The 21,699-nt window shown below is 35.0% G+C and overlaps 1 protein-coding gene across 1 annotated transcript in view; it reads right to left on the bottom strand.

Annotated features, from left to right (window-relative positions):
• The window catches only part of WDR70 (WD repeat domain 70), a 126,373-nt gene that overhangs the window by 34,316 nt on the left and 70,358 nt on the right, over positions 1-21,699 (bottom strand). The window contains exon 11 of the mRNA XM_088534385.1: positions 3,995-4,094. Within this exon, the coding sequence (XP_088390511.1) occupies positions 3,995-4,094 (100 nt within the window). The remainder of the gene's footprint in view (positions 1-3,994; positions 4,095-21,699) is intronic.

The raw sequence follows: 21,699 nt of genomic DNA, 5'->3' as shown, positions 1-21,699 counted from the left end.
GTCTCTAGAAAATGTGGCTGATTTCAAATCAACACTCTCTATTCCATGATGCAAAAATAATTAATAAATATTTGGAAAGGAAGAAATGCTAGTACAATGACGTGACCAGTATAGTACTTCTTTACTGTGAGGGTGACAGAGCCCTGGAACAGGCTGCCTGGGGAGGTTGTGGAGTCTCCTTCTCTGGAGATCTTTCAAACCTGCCTGGATGCCACCCTGTGCCACGTGTTCTAGGTCTGGACTAGATGATCTCAAGAGGTCCCTTCCAACCTCAACCGTTCTGTGTTTCTGTGAATTGTCAAACTTTTATCAACTTTAGAAATAACATAAGATTTGCAAAAAAGCATCTTCTAATTAAAATTTGGTGCATTCCAAATCATGCATTCTTGTTTTAGTCTAATTTGCACTAGGAATTGAAATTACTGTCTCCAAGAAAACAGACATACTAATATTCCACAACAGCAAGGATGTTTTCACTAGAGTCCTTCTATGTGTCTTGTATGCTTCTTTACAAGACATAAAGAAGATGCTGTAGTGGGTACCAATATATTTTTAACTACTTCACCCAAGGACGAAATAGTTACTTTTAAAGAAGCACACAAAGTCAGAAGTGGGGCAGTTCAGTAGGAAGAATTCAAATTCATCCTCTTTTGGATCGTTCAATATTTGTCTTGATGGCAATCCCAGAGGTTGGGAGATTTTTTCCAGTAGCATTTCAAATTACCTTTCCTATACTGTTCTTCACCATTTTAATAAGCAACATACTAATAATCAGACTCTAGCTTGATATAATCAGGCCAGAGGTAGGACTTGATACCTTAGGACTGAGCACTGGATTTACCTACTGAGCTACTAGAAAGAGAGACAGGTTAGGTATTTTGTAAATATTTGTGAGACAGGATAGGTATTTTGTATAAGGCTTATAGTGGAAATAAGGCCAGTGCACTGAGGCTACAAGTACTTTGTCTGATTTTTTCCTTTGTAGTGAATATTGACCAGGAAGACAAGTAAATGAATGCAGACAGTCACCCAGAAAGTGAAAAAGCTGCCAAAATAAAGAGGTTACCAGAAACTCATAAAGGCCAAAGTCAGCAACAACCTTCAATAAGCTCCTATTTTAAGAGAAAGTGTTGTGTTGAAAGCAAAGCTCAAGGACAGACACTCACAGACTTCTTTGGGGAATATACAGAAATATCAGAAATGAGATATTTCTTTTTCCCCTCAATACAACAAAGGAAAGGCACAGGTAACAACAAGTCTACAGAGAAAGGGAGAACCAGAACACTGTGTGTTTATAAACTAAGAGCTTTTCTGTGAAGGCCTAAACTACATGTAATGAGAGGTACCTGAAGAAGCAAAGTACACCCTTCCTGCACTCTGGTTCAGCAACAGGAGCCACAACGTAAGAACATCTGCATGAGGAGCCCCAAGCCAGGATCACGAACATTCCAAGCCAAGTGCACAACCCTTGTGGAAGGGATGGTACTAATCAGGAGCTCTCAGGAGCTTGGAAAAGCTCTCAGGATCCCAACCAATTTCAGCCACTGGAGAGATACACCAGCCTGGGCAAATTTTTAAGTATATTCTCCTCTCTGTACGTATGGAAATGAAGAATACTGGAGCACTGCAAGAAGGCCATGTGTATTCCAAGCACAACAAATCAACGAATAGTTCATTGTGCTTATTACTGCTTATTAATAAATTTTTAGTATTTGTTTGAAATGAACTTGTTTTAATTAATGAGAATCAGTTGATTTAAAACCACTGGATTTTTAAAGTGATTGTATTTACCATAAAGGGCCACTCTTCACAAAATAGGAATTCACTACATATGCTGCTGCATAACCTCTGAGTGTTCAGGACACTGCACTCAAGATGATTCAACTTTTTAAACTAAGTTTATAATTGTTTTCTGTTGCTGTAAAATATTTTGAAAAGAGAAATTCATCTAATATGTAAAAATAAATAAACAAATAAGGGGAAAAAAAAAGGAAAACTATTCATGGAATTAAATAAACTAACTGTTTCATATTACAACAACAAAAACTAACTTCATATATTCTACATATGCCCAGAGGGAAAAAAAAAAATTAAAAGCAGAACCCAAGTCCTTACTTACCTCCTCGCTGCTGAACAAAGAAAGCAATTCTCAAATACTATCTTCATTGCATTTAGAAAACATAACTTTCATGGCCACAAGTGTGTAAAAATATCACTTTCTTAAGTTTCTATCAAGTTACTACCTAATACCCAACAAGAATAAGACTGGGAACTCTCATAAGCAGCTCCTTAGCTTTCATTTTCCCTTGTGCTTGCAGCTGAGCCCTGCCTCATCTCTCTCATATGTTATCCAGAATCTGCATCAGATGCAGGAGAGTCAAGCAGGCTTTCAGCAAAAGTCCCCATTCCCTAAACAACTATCTTCCCTTTGATCCCCAGCACTTGGCAGGTGTGTTCATCTAGGAAGGCTGGATCCACATCTGCTTTTACTGGTACAGATCCAAATAATACTTGCATTAGAGCACTAACCAAAAAAGACAAAATAAGGTATGAATCCTCCTCATTCTTTAGCACAGGATACATACACATTTTTTAGCGCAATCAAATATGCTGGACAAAGGTAACATTTTTAACCACACTAAGGGTCCAAATTTCTGTACAGTCTTATATTCTGCAAACAATCGATCAAGATTTTACATGGCTCAGAAAAAATGTGATGGTTAGTCTGTAAATAAAAGTTTAACAAAACAGAAAATCTGAAGACATTTAAGAGGAGAAACGGCTCTCAAAAACAAGTGCTACATGCAATTAAAATATGAAAGGGTCATTTACCTGATCTATATTCATAAGCTCATCATAATCATAAGCTCATTCATAATCATTCAAATATGATTAAGCTCATATAAATGAAGTATTCAAGATAGCACTACTGAATATCCTTCACATTATTTTTTGTTGCTTCAAGACACAAACAGATTCCTCTCTATTCATATAGAGGCAGGCATGCCTGTTTGGAGCAATACCACTGGGAGATTGGCACTTCACTTGACTCACCCCAGAACAGAAAGATGGATGTCTACTTTCCAAAGAGGAAAAGACTGTCATATAGTAACCATTCAGTAAGGACCAGCAAGGTCGAGGGTTCTGAGCTCAATCACTGAGGTGGGACCCACTCATCTGGCTCTGGATCCAGAAACCTGAACAACAAACAAGCCAAGTGCCCAGTCTTGGGCTCTCAAGAACAAGACAATCACCATCCTCATCTGAAAGATACGATCTGAGGAAAAAATGTTTGCAATCTTAGAAAGAGGGAACTCTCTTCCTCAGGATGAGGTGAGGGAAAAGATACAAACAACAGCGGGCTGCAGCCGCCACAGAAGGGCTGCTCTGCATCAAAGCGTGTGCAGGCTATGGCATGATCTCACTTTGTCCATGCACCAAATTTGCAAGATGTCATTGCACATATGTTAGGCACTACACTGCGTCTGCATATACTGCCTGTCACTAGGCCTGTTTATTTGGCCTTGGGGCAATGCTAATGCATACACATAGCTTCTGGTTACAGCTGGTTTCCATCCCGGCAGCTTGGATTGCATGCTTGCACCTGCCAGCAAAATACGGGCTAGCCAAACCTCTGGATTGAAAGTTACCTTGAGCACACACACCTTTGCAGTGGGTTATTAATGCTAGTTAAGAAAACAGATGAAGAACTGGGCAATATAAACAGTATGGTTCTCTTAAAATAATCCTTGACTACTGTAAAAATGCTGTTTCATGAGCATAATATTGAATGGAGTATCATAATAGAAAGGAATTTGAGACACACTTCCGGTTTAAGTCACTAATAACTTATTTTGCTATCTTACCACCATCAAGAACAAGTACATTAAATGATTATATGTTTTAAATAGCTTGTTTAATGAACCATTTACTTTAGTAAAAGTTAAGATCATTTCTGCATTCAACACATCAAAGAGTTTCTTTCATCACCTACCTCCCCGGCTGGCAAGGGCGGTACCATCGTAGGAAAATGCCAGGCATGAAGTGTCAGTGCCAGGGGCATGGGCTTGCCTGCAGTGGAATTTGGTATGTACCTGTTTATCAAACAAATAAAACGTTTAGAAGTTTGCTTGCTTCCATAGTGCCTAAATATTTCTTTATGGCATTTTGTGTACTTTGCTGCTATTAGTAAATTTAAGAACCACCCCAATTTTAAGGTTATCAGGTAGAGAAGTTACATATCTCTACGAACTTTTAAAAATCTCATGTATGCATCATAACAGTCTTTCATACCAAGAAGAGTTTGAATGCAAAATTTAAGTTTTTCATAAATCCAGTTATACAATCCCCTGAAAATTCCCACTAATGCTGAGTAAAGGTAGTTATGCCTGGTTAAGATAAATATACATTTTGAGACAGGTCTCATAACCCCTCCAAGCAAACTTGTACTTTAAAAATGCCAAATACATCATACATACTTTGGAAAGGACTTAAAAGAACAATTGGAAAAATTTACTTTTGGCACTTTTTAACCTTGCCAAAATTCATGGGTTATAGATTTAGAACAAAGCTCAGATATTCTGAGGTTTTTGTTCCATTTAGCTGCAGTAAAATTCAAATTTAGAAATGCCTTTTTTTTTTTTTAATTATAATCTCCTGGTAATTCTAGAGAAATACAGAAAATACTTTCAGATTGCATCTTACACTGAATAGACTTTCTATATATTAAGTCACAGTTTGTCAAATTCCTAAAAAATAAAAATAAATAAATGCACCCAAACACACACACATGTGCACACACACACGCAAATAAAGACTAATAAATGCAAATACCACATGAAATCACAGCATTTTTGCAAAACACAGCTTTTCTGCTTCCTAATCAAAAAATCAAAAATTTAGACTAAGATATGAAGACATTTTTCTGTCTTCACACAAAGTTTGTTAATTCAACCATTCTTCACTTTTACTTCGCAATTATATCATTTATTTTTCATGATTAATGGAGACTCCCATTACTTAATACTTAAAAATCAGCAACATGTTTAATGAATGCCAAATGTTTCTAAACTTTGCACGTATTTTGTTTCAATATTTTGCAAAACACTGAGGGCTTCCATTGAAAACTCAGGTAAACTAGACCAAAACATAAGATTAGATTATCGCAAATGTACTCTGCACAGACTCCTGAAAACCTCCCGAGAAGCCCATTCTGGATATTCAAACTCCTTAACTTACATTTATAGCTCCACCGTGTACAAGAGCAAACAACCACATCCGTGTCAGGGATGGGGAAGGTCAACATGACTGATACTAAAGGGGGCAGGAGTCTAGTTTGACTGGAGAGGGAAAAAAAAGGTGAAACCAATGGCAGGGAAAAATCAGATTGTGGCTAGGAGCACAGGGAAACTGAGAAGTGAAAGACATTATTGCATTTCAGAGAAAGCACATGAGATAACAAATGTGACAAGAACCTATGGGACAGGACTGAAACATTGTAAAGGAAAATGAGAATTAAATAGACACAAAGAGTATTTCAGCATATGGGGAAATTTTGAGATTGCATAACAAACCCAGAAAAGTGGAGATAAAGGAAGGACCTGGAAGGGATAAACTGGAACCACATGGGTATCCAGGAGCCAAGAGGGAACAGAGTCTAAGACAAGGGAAGAGATGACAAAAAATCCAAACGGAAACAGAAATTGGAGGGACTGTGCCGGAAGGGGGAGCAGAGATTCCTATAAAGAATTTGAGACAGGCTGGGTTCTTTTAGCTATCTAGGAAACTGACATTTTGTCTCTTGTCCTCTTTTCTTAAGATAAAATATTGTAGTTGGAAAATCAAGACTTAAAGGTTGCCTGTGCCTGTAAGATTAAAACAAGTCATTCAATTCTCAAAGAGGAGGAAGACAAATTAGTGACCTCACAGTCAAAGGACTTTTTTTAATCATGATGATGAGCAAAACAGAAAACGACAGGTACATGCTTTTAGGGAAGGGTTTGAACAGTGTGCAGTAAGTCAGATCTGGAATCATACACCAAACAGCAAAAGGACAAATTCTAAACAACTGCTTACTCAAGAGAATACTGTTGTTTTAATTATTTATAAAAGAAATAATTCTGCAGAAATAAACAAACAAAAAAACAAGGTAGGATGTGATCAAATAATGCAAATGCAGAGAAAACCGAATTAAGTTTGCACAGGAAACATCATTAATTGTTTCTCTTAATTTATGACTACACACCTCAGTGAGATGCTCTTAATGAGCTATTTTGTATGCAGAAGACCCAAGCTACAAAACTAATTGATGTCGTTTACCCATTCAAATATCTGTTCTAAATTTGCTCCAAAATATAGAACATCTCTGTGTGCTATGACATTTCAGTAATGACTGTAGACTTATTGGGGTGTGCAGATTTAGTTAGGTTGTGAAAGGAGTCACATAGGTCATACATTCCAGAAATGACCCTGCAGAAAACCTAAAAGGATGTAAAACTTTAAGTAAATGCATCTCACAGGGAGGGAACATGTAATAACCTTGATTTATCCACAGCACTTGTTTTGAGACCAAGTTTTGAAATAACTGTCACTTCTAACCAGTTATACACATCCTGGAGAAATTCTATGAACAGACTGTAAGCAGAACTAAGTCTGTGCTGGGGACTGTTTTTAAATACTAAGAAATATATTTTATGCATCCAATTACACAAAATTTTCCAAATATGTGATAACATGTGGAGGATAAAGTGTCAATTAGTTATGAGAAAATAAATATTCTGCAATATTTATTAAACACTAAAAGTAATTAAAGTGAGGCATTTTCTCTTTATAAATTGCAATGTGGATACAGAAGCATCATAAACAATTAATAAACCTAAATGCAGACAAGAAAGACCAAAATACGATATTCAGCTATTTCAAATGAAAAATGAACTGGGAAAATTTAGTTTATACTCCACAACACTTGCCCAGTCAACACCGCCACCTCCTCCCGCGAACATCACATGTATTAAAATAATTTATTTTTTAGTTTTGCTGAGCAGCCTACAGCAAATTTCATTCTGGTCAATCGGAAATTCTCTCCCTTTTCTTTTGTTTTCTATAGAAACCAAAATAAGGAAATGATTTGTGGTCAACAAACAAACAAACAAACATTTTCTTTGTTGTTTTACTACTAAAAACATACAGTAAATCACACACCATTTCAGGAGTTTTGCTTCACCTTACTTTCATTTCTCTGCCTTTCTCTGGTAAGAGGTATAAATTATATTTAACATGAATTTATGAATTAACCTAAACTTCATATCTCCAGAAATAAATAGCTCACCTGAAAAATGTCACTCACTTTTCAATGAAGTGTTTACACTTACAACTCCTACCCAGGTGTCTCATGAAAAGAGAAACAGAAAGATACAGATGCCCAATACTCAGACATTATTTGTCTCCCAATCATAGAAAAAGGAAACAGTAGAACAAATTTATCCATCTTAGATGCTTCAGAAATTCAGGTAAATTAAGGCACTTCTAAAAGGCACCATAAGATTGCATCAGCAGTCCTGTTTGACTTTGAAAATAAATTCACTCAGTTTACCAGTGAGAAGGTTGTTTGCCTAACTTTGAGCTCTGCAAGCTTGCCCTCCATGTATTATCTTGCAAAGGAATATAACCCTGAATTGTAATACTAAATCAAATATTCTAAAATGATTGAAGGTTGAGCAAGAAGTTTTTACACTCACTGGCAAATATTTGATGCAGTTTTCAAAGAAAATAATGCGTTTGGCCTCTGGCCTCTTAACATATTTAACTGATGTCTAATCTTGCTAACAAATCATTGGCAAAAAAAATGTTATCAGAACATTTCTTGCTGGAAAGACATGAAACAAAAAATGCTAATGTACACATTTCAGAAGTTTGAGTCAGGGAGGGAGAGAGCATTGAGCTATTAGATAAAAAGATAAATTAGGATAAAGTGTACTCACATTTTGCCCCTTATCTCTCTCCCTTCATTGCAAAGGTGCCCACTATTACAGAACATTATTAATATGCCATGCAAAATTTGTCAAGTTCATCACTCCTTAATAATTTTAAAATTATTAGGTATTCCTGCAGTTTCTGTAGTAACACCCTGTCTTTTGAAACTTGTTTGAAAGCATTCTAGCAAGGAACTCCATCAGTGTAAACACTTTCTAGTTTTGTATTAGCACATCTATTTTTATTAAGCAATTACAGCTGACTGGACTTGTGAGCAACATGAAATGACAGGCAGAAAACATGAAGCACATGTGAGAAAAGGGGCAGTTTCAAGAAGTATGAAAAAAAAAAACCTGGGATAGCAGAAGAATATGAAAGTTTGCAATAGTCTTAGCAGAAAGAACAAGAGCCAGAAGATAAAAGGAAGCCAGAGATTAAGAAAAAGCAAGCTACACGATTAGAGCATCATTAATAAATATCCTTTGTACAGCAATTCTGGGTGGATTGAAGCAGAGCCATGTGGGAAATGAAGGAGACTAGAGCTGGATGTCGTGTTTATCACAACCTAATGACCTAAATCACAGCCACATAGTTAAGGTTCTACATCACACAAGCTCCTCCTATTCCCCAGTCTCCTAAAAAAGACATTTTCAGTGAAATGCATAATAGAGACTTAGGCAGTCTGCTAACCTTCAATATCTAAGCCACCTCTGTGGGAAAAATATATTTAACTAATGAAACTTCTCAACTTTGCACATTGTTTCAAGGATACAATGCTTACTACGGACAATTGACACTTTATCTAATGCTTTTATTTAACAAGACATCTATGTCCCAGACAAGCCATCCTTCTTCCTTCTGCTCACTAACATCTTCAAGATGATTTTAAAAGCAGAGGCAGTAAAAGGTGGGCAGCGGGGAAAGTGAAATCTGTTAAATAGTGACAAAGCTTCTGCTATAGCCAGCTTTCTCTTCTGTACATATACAATGAAATTTACTCACTTATTCAAATTTATTTTATTCTACTTAATATCATCTGTAAATACAATAAGGTACACAACTACCATCCTGTCCAGTCAAATACAATAGGGAGTATGCCATATATGACAGAGTCTATTTGAGCTTATTTCAGCACAGGCAAGCTGTTTTCTGAATGGCAGAGGTAATTTCTACTAATTGCTCCCATGCTCGCTTACTCTCTGGTACATCCACAACCTGTGTTTCCAACTCAGGTACTTACATTGTCATCTCCACCAAACTAAGCATATTCACTTTACCTTCAGGCACAACCCAGAAAAGAGATTAACTGTACTCTGGATTTAGTGTATCACTCTGAAATATCTGTAACACACAAGCTGCCTTTGACAGCTAAATTCAGGAATTAATCAGTTTTTCCCCTGGGTTGCTAGTGGCCAACTATTATCGGCTGCATTTGTTAAGTCTCTTTAAATATGTTCTCCAGGCTTATCTTACAACTCTTCAGTACTTCGCCACTTCAATACTCTACCACCACTTTGCAGAAACCAGTGCTATTTAAGTCATATCGATGCAAAACAAGACAAACTCGTGAAATTGGAAGGCCAGTGTTTACTATACTGTTTTATGATTTGCTCCCCTCTGTGGGAGCTATTTCAGCTATATTTTCATCTAGCAGACCTTAAAAATTTCATTTCTCTAAATCCTAATTAACCGATGATGAATATGCTGATGTAGCTTTATTTGCCAAAATCTGTACATCTGACTGGCCATTGTATTTAACTAACTTGTACACTTATTATATACTCACCTGTTGTAATTGGGGTAATTTTCTGAGTGGAGGGTTGATATTCTGAGCGGAAGGTCACCCTTGGAATGTCGTGCTTAGCTCTCATACTCAATTTTGGCCCAGTATCTTCCAGCAATATTTAACAAATCTTTTGCACAGAAGTTGCCACATTTATTTCCTGCAAATGAGCTAGCAGAATGCTTGGCTTTTTCTTAATATTCTAATGCTTTTCTTGAGCAGAAGCAAGGAATTGTTTTGCAATGAAAAATCTACATCGACAGAAAAATAATTTAGAAAAGGTCAACAGCTCTAGAACTAATTAAGAAAAAGTTGATTTCTCTAAAGATTTCTCTAATATTTATACCAAAGACAATAAGGCAAGGCACCCAAAACATTTGACTATATGTGGTTTTAGACAAAACAAGGAAGTCAACAGGCTGAGTTGCCTTAAAGTCCTCTCTAGACCCGTACAGAGTGATGAGAAAGTCCTTACTAGCTGACCTTGCTTTCTTTACCATCTACAGCTGTCAATTTTGAGGAATATTGTTTACCACAGTAAACAGTTCCTTATTGTTTAAATGAATTAATCAAGGAAGACTTTGGGAATCCCCTTCTGGGAAGATGGCTTCTTAACAGCATTGCTAAATATTTGCCTAATGATTTAAAAATGAAACTCCAACTGAATGTTTGGCTGCATTGTCAAACTTTGCATTTGAGAAAATAATCTATCTTGGCTACAAAAAACAATAAATATTGCTAATAAAAATAATCTTTGGAAACTATTCAGTTGGCTTCCTTTGGGGATTTTTATACAGCATGTGAAAAATGGACAAGCACGTAAAAGAAATGTTCTTTGTATCTTGCATAGTTTATCTAGCCTATCCCATCCTAACTTAGCAAATTTATGGTTTTCCTTTTTTTTAAAAAAAAGTATAATAAATATGGCTTCTGTAAGCCAAAAATATACCCCCTTGCCTCCTTCAAAAGAAATTAATAATCCACAGACAGCCTTGCCCAGCTGTCAAAGCTTTCTCTCTCCTCAGAAAAGAACAAAATCTGAACAACCGTTTCTTCCACAGAATTCCATTAAAAATTTACATAATCATAATACAAAACTACTGTAAAGTCCAGAGATCTTTGTGAACTCATCTTCGCAAACAAAAGTTTTCCCAAAACCACCAGCGATTCATCATTTAAAAAGTAGCCTTTTGTCTATTTGCAATACATAAGCAGCACCAAAAAATGTAAAGGAGCTACAGAGATGTCTCCATAACGCAAATGCCCTGAGTTACCTTCTGTCATAATTCATATAATTTCTGACATCCTTCTAGTCTTCAATTTTCCCTCAAACTTAAGGATCATTTTAATAAACCTAAAGAACTGTGTGAATGGAGTGAAACCTGAGGGAAAAATCAAAGGAAATTCACATTAAGCTAATCTTTCTGGTTCTGTAACTCTTCAGCCTAATCTAGTATAGTTTGCAGTGAGTTGTGAAAGGAAGCTGCATAATAAATTAATGTATCTTCTTTTTGAAAAATAACTAAAATAAATGTATATTCCAACACGAAGGATCCATTTCTCTAAGAAATGAATAGTTGCATTCTCTTTTACTAAAACATTTCTTGCAAGATATAAAAAGTGTGTAGGCCTGGTTGGTATTGTGAACTATTATGCATTCTACATGATTCCATTTTTCCCCACAAAAATGCACCCCAAAATATTCTGCCATATTTCCACTGCATATTAATTAAAAGAACACAGATTCTAAAAATGCCCATGTGGTTTTCTTTGTTGGTTGGAAAGAAAGAAGAGACATGTCGCAGTTAAAGGAGAAAATTGTTATTTTGCAACATGAAATCTTTCAGTGACAAAACAAACATTCTTACCTTGGAGCCTAAGTGGTTTACAAATAACGCTGTTAAGGCTGCTGCTATTAGATCATTATACTAGTGAATTTCAAATGCTATACTCACAAAAAATTAAAAAAGAAAAGCACATAGAAAAAAATTTCCATCACCTTTCAGCAAAGTAAGCTGTTGGGAAGCAGGGTTGTTTTCAAGACACTAAAATACATTTCTCTACTTCTTTTAGGTGAGTGGGGAACGGGAGAGGAAGGGTGCTAAAACAAAGGGATGTATGCTCCATTTTGCAAGACTCAGAATTGTTAGGCACCCTCAATTTCAATTACCGTTAACTCAGAATTTTACCTGACAAACTCAGCAACTTCGGGGCTTGGCCCCAAAGCCATTTGAAAATAAAATGTAAAAGAAAGAATCCAGTTAAGCTACATGGTTGTCAAAAGAAAAGAAATAGTGGAGAGGGAGGAGAAGGAAGAGAGGAAGGAGGAGAAAAAGCAAAAAGCAACTCGAGCAATCCTTATTTTCTTTTCAAGCATTTTTCCTAACAGTTTCACCATTATTTTGTTCATATTGCTTGTTTTCTTAATTTTAAATAATTCACCAGCTAAATAAGCAAATCTTAAATCTACATATTAAAAAGTAAAACATTGAAAAAACTGAAATTTTGACAAAAGTTATGTTCTAGAAGTAGTTTTTCCTAACTGAGCACATTGTTACACAGGGAATTATGAATTCCCATTAATCTTTAGAATTCCTGAAAACAAAATCACAGATAATAAATTTACTGGTTTCACAAATAAAATATTGAAGATTTAATCAATTCAGTATTTCCGTATGTGCAACATACGGTGCAGAAAGTTCTTTTGATAAAACATGGTTTTGTCAAAAACATTTATTTCAGAAACAACATGCTGCCTTAAGTAACTCTGGCTGTTCCAGTTTTGTGGTAGTAACTTACAAAAACTTTCAAGATTAAAGGTAGCCTGTAAAATAAGTTGGGTTTAAAGCCAAGATTTTACTGCCTTCGACAATGACCATCATGTAAACTACAGCTTGATTTCTGATACTCAGCATGAAAATGACTTGAAAATGAGTGCTTTAATTTTAAAATCACCTTAAAAAAATGGACACCTGTTTATTTTTATATCTACATTACCAAATGCCCCATCTCAAAACTTATCCACTAGCTTATGGACCAGCAATCAAGTACCTAAGTGGTAGGCGGAGTGAAAAAAAGATTTCAGAAAAATTCAACTTGCTTTGTTTTCCAGTAGCATTCATGAATACTCATGAACACAAATGTCTTTTTATATTAAGTTTTATTCTTAGATAGATATTAAAAGATTATTGTTTAACTACATTATAGTAGATCATTCTTTAGTTTATAATATCCTGCTTAAGTCAACTGATCTCTTATTTTGTTCCCTCTAAATAATCCAATTATTAAAACTATGATAATGCAAAAATGTCCTTGTCAACATCCAAGAATCCGTCAAACAGGCTGCAGAATCTCCATCTCCTTTGGTCTCTGTGGAATACAGAACCCTTACAGATTGTTTCCTTCTGCCACTAGCCTTCTCCTCTATTGCTAATATTGCTGAAAAAATCTCTTTTCTTACTCTTCTTACTTCCAGTTCTTTTGTTACACTCCTGATTCCAATTCTCTTTCATCACTAGCATACCAAGAATTCTTCTCCATCCAGCAAAAGGAGTGATTCTTGTTTTTTTTTTTGTTTTTTTTTTTTTTTTTTTTTTTGTCCTAGCCTTCCAGTTTAATTTCAGCACAGTATTTCACACTCATGCCTGGCAACTACAGCTTTCCTTTTTATTGGCAGTGGCATCTTCAGAGGAGAGGGAAATTGTGAATTGATGTTTATGAATAAGAGCACTTAATCATATGTCAAAAAGCTCATTTGAGAGCTCTTTTTCTCCATTGCTTTTTTCATATTTTGGCCTTTTATCACTCCTGCATCCTTCCCTATCTTCCTCTTCCCCGTGCTCTCAAATCTTCCTTTTATTATATCTTTATTCCTTTTCAGAACAACTTCAATTTCTTCCAGTTTCCAAAGATTTATCCCTGACAAATCAAAGAAATTCGATCCCATCCTGAAACTCATGAGCCTCTCAAAAATGAGCATACTCTATCTAGTCCCTATATCTTGTTGAATTCACAGTGTTTCCTCATACACCTTCTACATGTTATTTACTGTTTCCTCTGGTTCTCTCTCACACAGATTCCCTGGCTATTCAACACCACTTGGTCCCTGAACTCACTCTCTCTCCGCAATGTACTGTCCAAGCCTTATCCACAAACATGATTACCAATATTTTCATGTCATGAAACTATCTGTGACAGGTCCACCATTTTCTATCTGCTCAACAAGTTGATCTTGACATTACTTTGCCTGGAATACATGGAAAGCAATTCCTGATTTTTCCGCTTACCTACCACACCCTTCCTAAAATTATTTGGAAGATCTAACTTTTATTAACTGTCACACAAACACACAAACTTGTTACATGCATCACAGAAAATCATCTCCTTTCTGTCTCATGTTATAAAAGACACTACAATAAATCCAAGCAGTGCCCTGCTGCCAGTAATTTTACTTGGACTTGTTTACCCTCTTTGCATTCTTCTACTCTGATGTCTTTGTGGATCTTCACTTTTAGGGATGACTGCCACTTAACATTGTCTTACTTAGCAGTACCAATGAGAACTATACTTACTATACCAACATATACTTGCTTACTATGGCAACATATTAAATAAATATTTTACCAATGACACAGATTTCAGATTACTTGCTTAAGCCGCAAATTTTACATGAAGAAAAACAAAGTCTAAAACATCAAAGTCAACATTCCCTTTTCTGTAATATAAATTGACATACAGTTCACTGTCACTCAAAAATGAGAAAAAAAGGAAGCGAGTGACAATTGTGTCTCATGTCTCCAGTGCCAATCCCTCACTAACTTGACACCAAATGATTCAGTTAAAGCAGGTATCCCTACTTGCTCAGAACTTCTGAAAAAATCATCCAGGCTTGTGAAAGTGGTCTTGAAAATATGCCAGTCCCTCCCACTACAAGGGTAGGAACACACATGTGTCCTAGCTGTGTTTTTGTAAGCTCTAGTAAAGCTCAGCTGTAGAGATCACAGCATTATACTCTGGTGACCTCAACAAGATAAACTTTGTTTATAGGTCTTAGCTCTCTCCAAATGAGATCACAGAGCTGCACGCTGGTGAGGACAAGGAAATAGGTTAATGAGCCAGGATAAAATGCACGGAGCTCTTAAAAGCGCTTATATTAAAAAAGCCGGTACACAAATAGAAAATGAATCAAATTTCAGTGTATTTTATCCCATATCTGTGAACTAATATAGAAGTTTTTAATTTGGTCATCCCATTTCAATGTTCCTACAATCGATTACAAGGAAACCGTTTTGAACAAACAAAAGAGACAAAAGTCAAGTTTGAAAGTGATACATGAACATTGAAAAAGGTTAAACAGCAACCACAAAGTTTTTCTTTTATTTTCTTTTATTTTTTTAAAAAACCTACCTTACACAAGACTTAATGAGAATGAAAATCATATATTTAGAGTAATCTAAGAGTATCCTGTTTAAATTATTAGAGATTAAAAGATTATAAAAATTCATACACTTTATTAAACCAGATTTCCATTAGGAAATTGTTTCATACATTTAAACACACAGAGAGACACTTTATATATATTTACACATAATGTGTGTAATATATAGGTAGTCATTTCCAACTCCAAATCTAGTTCTCTATCTCATGAGAAATTTAAAACTTGGTTCAAGGAAGGCAGCTGTTCCATGGATGGATCTGGTTTCAGTCTGTGTAGTATCACTGTGGTCATACATTAAATAAAACACAGCTGGACAATACTCCACCTATTTCACCACCCTCTCTGCTAACTGTTTAGCACTAACATCTGTTGAAAACGACTTTATGAAATAGGGACATCATGGATAAAAAATCTTTTTAAAAAATCTATTTTTTTTGAAAAAGAAAGCCTCAGGTATACTCAATTAGATTTTAATGATAAGTTAAACACCTAGAATCCAGAGAAGCTTGCTCAATCAGGCCTGTCTCAACAAAAATATACTTCTAGCACAAATACTTTTCATTTTGTGTGTTCCTTGTTTTCTTCTATATAGTTCTGTAACTGCTGCCAAGAGATGTGTCGTTGCACAGTTTACCTTCTCATCTATAATCATGACAGATCAATAACTTATTTGGTTTATAATCTGGTTTATAATTTGGTTTATAATGAATTTTACTCAAATGTTGTGCAATCATTTTCAATTAAAAAAATTAACTAGACTCTTACTCGATTTTCTTCAGGAATTGAGAGAAGTTTACAGGATATTAAGAGAAAGTCCAGTATATAAACACTTTTAAAAGCATATACTCAAACTAACCCACCTTTTAATAGACCTTTCTATACATGCAAATAGTTTGTTCTTTTTCAGGCTTCCTCTCAGCCAACTGATTATTTCTACAGGCTAAAGTTACATACAAAAGCTATGCTTCATTATAATCTATCTTCATTTTCTCCAGCTTCTCAATCTCCAGCTGATTCATGAAGAATATTTTTGTATTAAAAATATGCGTATATTTTCTTACTGACATAAAACGGGGCACATTTTAAAATTATTTATATTTATGCTATTGGACTTAAAAATAGAATATATATCTCGTTTCTCTTTCACAGTTTTAACTTTCCTAAGTTACAGTTATGAAAAGGTTACACAGCATTATAGAACATTAAACTACGGGTTTTCTAGGCCAGTATCCAGTTTTTGAGAGTGGCCAGTGACACATGAATACAAAAATTCCTACAAATCTAAAACACAGAAGAATATTTTATTTAACTTTCTATTAGTTATTTGAAAAAGTGAGAATTTTGGTCAATTACTCTCTTTTTTATTTATGTTGATGTGGATAAAAAGATAGTGGCAAAAATTAAGAAACAAAATAAATATTCACTCTATTTTAAAACTAGAATAGTCAAAAAACAAACATAAGAAGTTCAGAAGATAAAAAATTCTAAATCATGATAATATTTTTGAGATTTTTATGCAAAATTTTCTAAGCATTCTATCAAAAATGGCCATTTCACTAAAAAAATTGTCTCGTTTCTATTAAAAAACAAAGCTCAGACAGTATACAATACATTTTTGTAATTCATTTCACATTATTCTTCACATTATCCCAAAACAGTGTCCTGAAAGATAAGAATTGATTAGAAAAGTGAAGCCTGCAAGAGTTACATCCAAATATGAAGCCAGAAGGGCATGAAGGGCCTATATATTAACTCAGGAGATAAAGCAAATATATGTGAGAAGTAACAATTTTTAATCAGCACATTTCACTGATAAGTAATCATTAGTTTTTTGTTGTGTTTAAATAAATTTTTATCCAGATGCAACAGTTTCCATCCCATAATTATTTTAAAATATGGGACGTGGAGACATCTCTGATGAAACAAACTCTATGACCAAGAGCTGCACAGAAATGTATGTTTCATTGCTTGCATCAAATTCACAGTATAAACCTATGGTTTATACTGTGTCAAGAAATAGTGACATGCTATAAATTACAGTCAGAAAAATCTGAACCCTAAATCGGCTGCCTAATACACATGCCAAGCACAAAAATGTTTTTTTAATCTACAAATCTTGTCAGGCTCTGAACCAATAAAGAGTCCAGCTTGTTTGAGTAGTACACATGCTAGAAAATCTGAAAACCACATTTCTGGTAAATTATACCACTCTGCAGTTCACTCTTACTAGAACTAAATGTGACACCTGTACTTATAACTTTTTGCCTGTAGCAAATACTTTTATTATTTCTCAAAGTTATAAAGTCAATGTGTTAAATATATCTATAATAAAAGCAACCAGGTCAAGAAGGCCCTATATCTACTTCAGTTTAATAATCATTATTCATGTTGCGTTACTACTAATAACACAATATTATAATGAAGCTTATATAGCTCATATAACTTATTCTTTTCTTCATATAGCTTATTCTTCTAAAACTGTCATTTTTAATTTATCTTTGTAAGCCATACTGAAATTCCTTTAAGCAGTAAATCAAAGACACATATGTATCATTGTGCAATAAGACTGTCTCCTGTAACCATACATGAATCCAAAGTAAAATCTCTTATGCTGTTTTCATCAGGGCGTGACAGACTTTCGAGATTTAGAATCACCTTTCATCACTATATTAGATAGTGCAAACATTTAGATAGTTCTTAACTATAAACTGTTTATTACATAAGAGAGAAATGCACTTAGAAATACAGCAGGGCACATTTTATCTTAGCTTATGATTGTCAGATTCTTTACTTCTGCTAGCTTGAGGGTACAGATAGTGATGTACTGGCTAAACCAGACATATACAAAAAGGAATAATATATGAATCTGTTAATATTTGCTGCTGGCAAGGTTGAGTGTGATTTCCAGTTTCTGGAGCGGAGGTCTGGCACACATACGCATGGAAAGAAAGAGTGGGATATTATGGATATGGAAAACTTACCTTAAGTTTGAAAGGGAAATATAGTGTATTTGGATACCTTTCATCTTCTATTTACACAAGAAATTTCCAGATGTAGTCAGACTGCCCTTTTCAAAGCATGAAGCATGCTATATGCCTGGGTGAAACTGCAAGATGTGACTGCTGTTTAGTTGCAGTAGTGATGTTTGGCACACTCAATGACTACTCTCTAACATGAGCTTCTATCACTGAAAACATTTTAATTCTGTTGTGATGTCAATATAAAGCTAAAATTCCATAAAAGTAAAACCACAACAAAATATTCAAAGAGACAAGTGAATACACCACCACCCAAGCGAAGAATCAAATTTAGGCAGTGTGTAAAGAGAATAATATTGGAAAGTTGCAAACCACCAGATGCTAAAGCCACATTATCACAGGATCACAGAATGGTTGAGGTTGGATGATCTCTGGTCAGTAGAAACTGTAGCTGAACAGGCTTGAGCAAAAAAATATATATATTCTTAGCAAATTGATATCAGATATATATTACACAATTTAGGGCAAGAGCTGGTATTTTGCATGTCTTAGCATATGCAGAAAGAACCCTGCAACTGTGCAAAGATTCAACAACTTCTTCTTCCCAATGCATGAGTATAAATCCCCCAAAAGGACTTTCCAATTAATGGAGAAAATATTTACAGCAAGTCTCAGATCCTACTACTAGTTTTCATTATTCTGTCTGGCAATATCAGCTGTAAAATCCATTAAGGACAACGAAACAAAGTTTATAAAAAAAATTCCAAATAAGATCTAGGCTCCGATTCCCAACCTAAAACAAAAGGCTCAACCCATTTAGGCCGAAATAAATTTATCTTATGTGATCTTTCTGTATTATCCAATTCTGTCGTTGGTTTTACAGGATTTCTCCAAAACAGCTCTATTGCTTGTAAGACTTTTCACCTCTGAAAGCACTGCTTTAAAAACTTCTCTGAAGTCACAGTGTGCAATACAAAACTAAAGCTTATGAAAAGCCTTTCAAAGCAAACAATAACTAAATATAGAAAGGTATTTATCACACACCTATAAATCATGCAATTATTTGGAAAATACTTTTGTCATGAGTATTAGTAATTAAAAAGGTAAGGAGTTTAGATCTGCTTAACTTCAGAACATACTGCAACATCCCACTTTTCTTCCCGTTGTATTTTGAGGATAGGGTGGCTTAAGGGCATGTGGAAAACTTATTCCACTTATTGGGATTACTGCTTGATCACATCACTTTTGGGGACATTCGTGTGGGCAGTCTATTTGTAGAGTGTAGAATTTCATTATTAGTGTGCACTTTAGGTTCTGCAAAATCACTTAAAGCTTGAGCTAAGTAATTTAAAACTGATCAAAATACATAAATTGTCGCAAGTTCAAATCAAAATAGGGGTTTAAAACTGGGAAATGGAAAGCACTAGCAAAGCAACAGTTCAGCAGTACTGTAGATGCTTGCTTTTGACAAGGAAATAGCTGGTGGAATAAAATGAAGAGGAATTGAACACACCATGAAGTATTTTAGGAAACAAGAAAGTAGAAAATCCAAATTAATCACTAGCTATCAATCTCTCTCCTAGCAGTGAATCAATTTATGTTTTATGAGAATAAAATTATGCTGAAAATCATAATACATTACAAATTTCCTGTTCAGATTTATGACATATAAATCTACTACTGACATATTTGCCAAAGCTAATTCTTCAGTAATTCTTTATTATTTACACTGCAGCTGTCAGATACCTAACAGTCTATAAAAATTAGCAAGGTAAGTAAGGTCTCTAAAACTAATAGGGTTGGATAGAAAGTTTTTGGGTGTATGGGCTGTTTTTCTTATTCTTGAAGGCATATAAAAGATCCCATTCCTCCTTAAAAGTTTGCCTCCGCAATACCATTACTGAAATTACTGTATCATTACTACAGAAATATTTCCAAAAACTATCTGAAGTGTGAAAGTGAGAAACAGGATTCAGCATGTCATCTGCGAAGAAGCTGTTCTTCTCCAAGGTTGAACGTATACAGAAAGAGGTGATGAAGTTGTCCTCCATCATATAACTGGCAGCTTTTTTGTAAGGTGGTTCAAAAATTAGAGACTATTACTCTTTCTCCACCCGACAAATCCTAACTGCAAGCAATTAAAAAGATCTTGATCTTTTCCCAGTTAATGTGAAAAATGATGGGAGCTTTCTATATTCAGAAGTTAAAAGGTACTTCAATCAAACTGAAGTCACCATAGATTGTTAATCTGCCTGACAAATACAGCTTTTACAAGACACCTCAGGCTCTCAGCATCTCTATGAAGGAGAACTCCCATTTCTAGAGGGGAAAACTGGTGTACACAGATGTTTAATGATTGAAAAACACATGTAATTCTTGATATGAAAGTCTAGCTCCATGGATCAGCTTGCTCAGCAATGTGCAGCACTGCAAGAATTTCTGAATTGGTAAGCATAAGCAAAGTCAGCAAATGGAACATATTGCAGTTTTACTGCATTCTTCTGTGAATCAATAATTTTCAAGGTTCTGTCTTACTTATGACCAAATTTCTCCAACCATCCACACTTGCCAGACACTATTCTTCATTTCTCAGAATATTTAAGATTGTTCTAATGTGCTATGCTATGATTATTTCACACTATTGTTTCCACCATTCATTGGAAGTTTGAAGGAAGTTATTTTTTACGCCCTTTGAAGCTGTTATTTTAAGCCAAGTTGACAGTGTTCACAATCTTTCAAACAAGTTGACAGATAGTTCTGCTAATGTGCACCGTAAATGTACATGTGCGTGAACCTTAAAGAAAAACCATGCACTGACCAAATAACATGCATGAGAAAATAATACAGATTTATGACAAAATGAAAAAAAAAAAAAAAAACCTCTGAGGCAGGTGATTATAATGGATCATGATCATACTGAGGAAGTTTGGAGAAAGGCAAGGCAGAGCCGGAATGCATTTGGCTAATTTCAGCATTAGCAAGTTACCGATGTCAGGTTCGCGGAGCACAAAAAAAAAAAAAAAAAAAAAAAAAAAAAAAAAAAAAAAAAGAAGTGTTCTTCCAAAAGTGTTTTACTCTCACTACATACAGCTGGGAGACTTGGAATAGCACCAAAAAAACAGTGGGAGAAGAAAACTGAATGAAATATTCACTCTGTGTGTGTGTGACTAGTCAGAACAAAAGAAGGAAAATTGATCACACACCAAAATCATTTGCCAGACACAACACTATAATTAAGAAAAAAGGTAAATACCTAAGGAGCTGTAAGCGCCTTGGAAAAAACAGTTAACTCTTGACCGTAACTCACAACAAATAGTTATGCTGATTCTGAACTAAAAAAAGACCCAGATGATAAAATATGGGATAGAAAGGATCCCTTTAAAATAAGTATATATTTTTATACATATATTTTCCCCCCCAAGGAACTACTTCACATCACCGTTGTGGACAAATTCCTACACTACTGAGCAGTGAACACAAAGTGTTGTCAGGGCAGAGAGGGGGATTCTGCTGGAAAATCTATTTTTACT

The sequence above is a fragment of the Tinamus guttatus genome, unplaced genomic scaffold (assembly GCF_059628265.1).
Source record: "Tinamus guttatus ecotype Peru unplaced genomic scaffold, ASM5962826v1 Tinamus_guttatus_pri_ptg000549l, whole genome shotgun sequence".
Taxonomy (NCBI): domain Eukaryota; kingdom Metazoa; phylum Chordata; class Aves; order Tinamiformes; family Tinamidae; genus Tinamus; species Tinamus guttatus.
The sequence above is the reverse complement of the archived record's forward strand: the minus strand, read 5'-3'. Positions and strand labels throughout refer to the sequence as shown.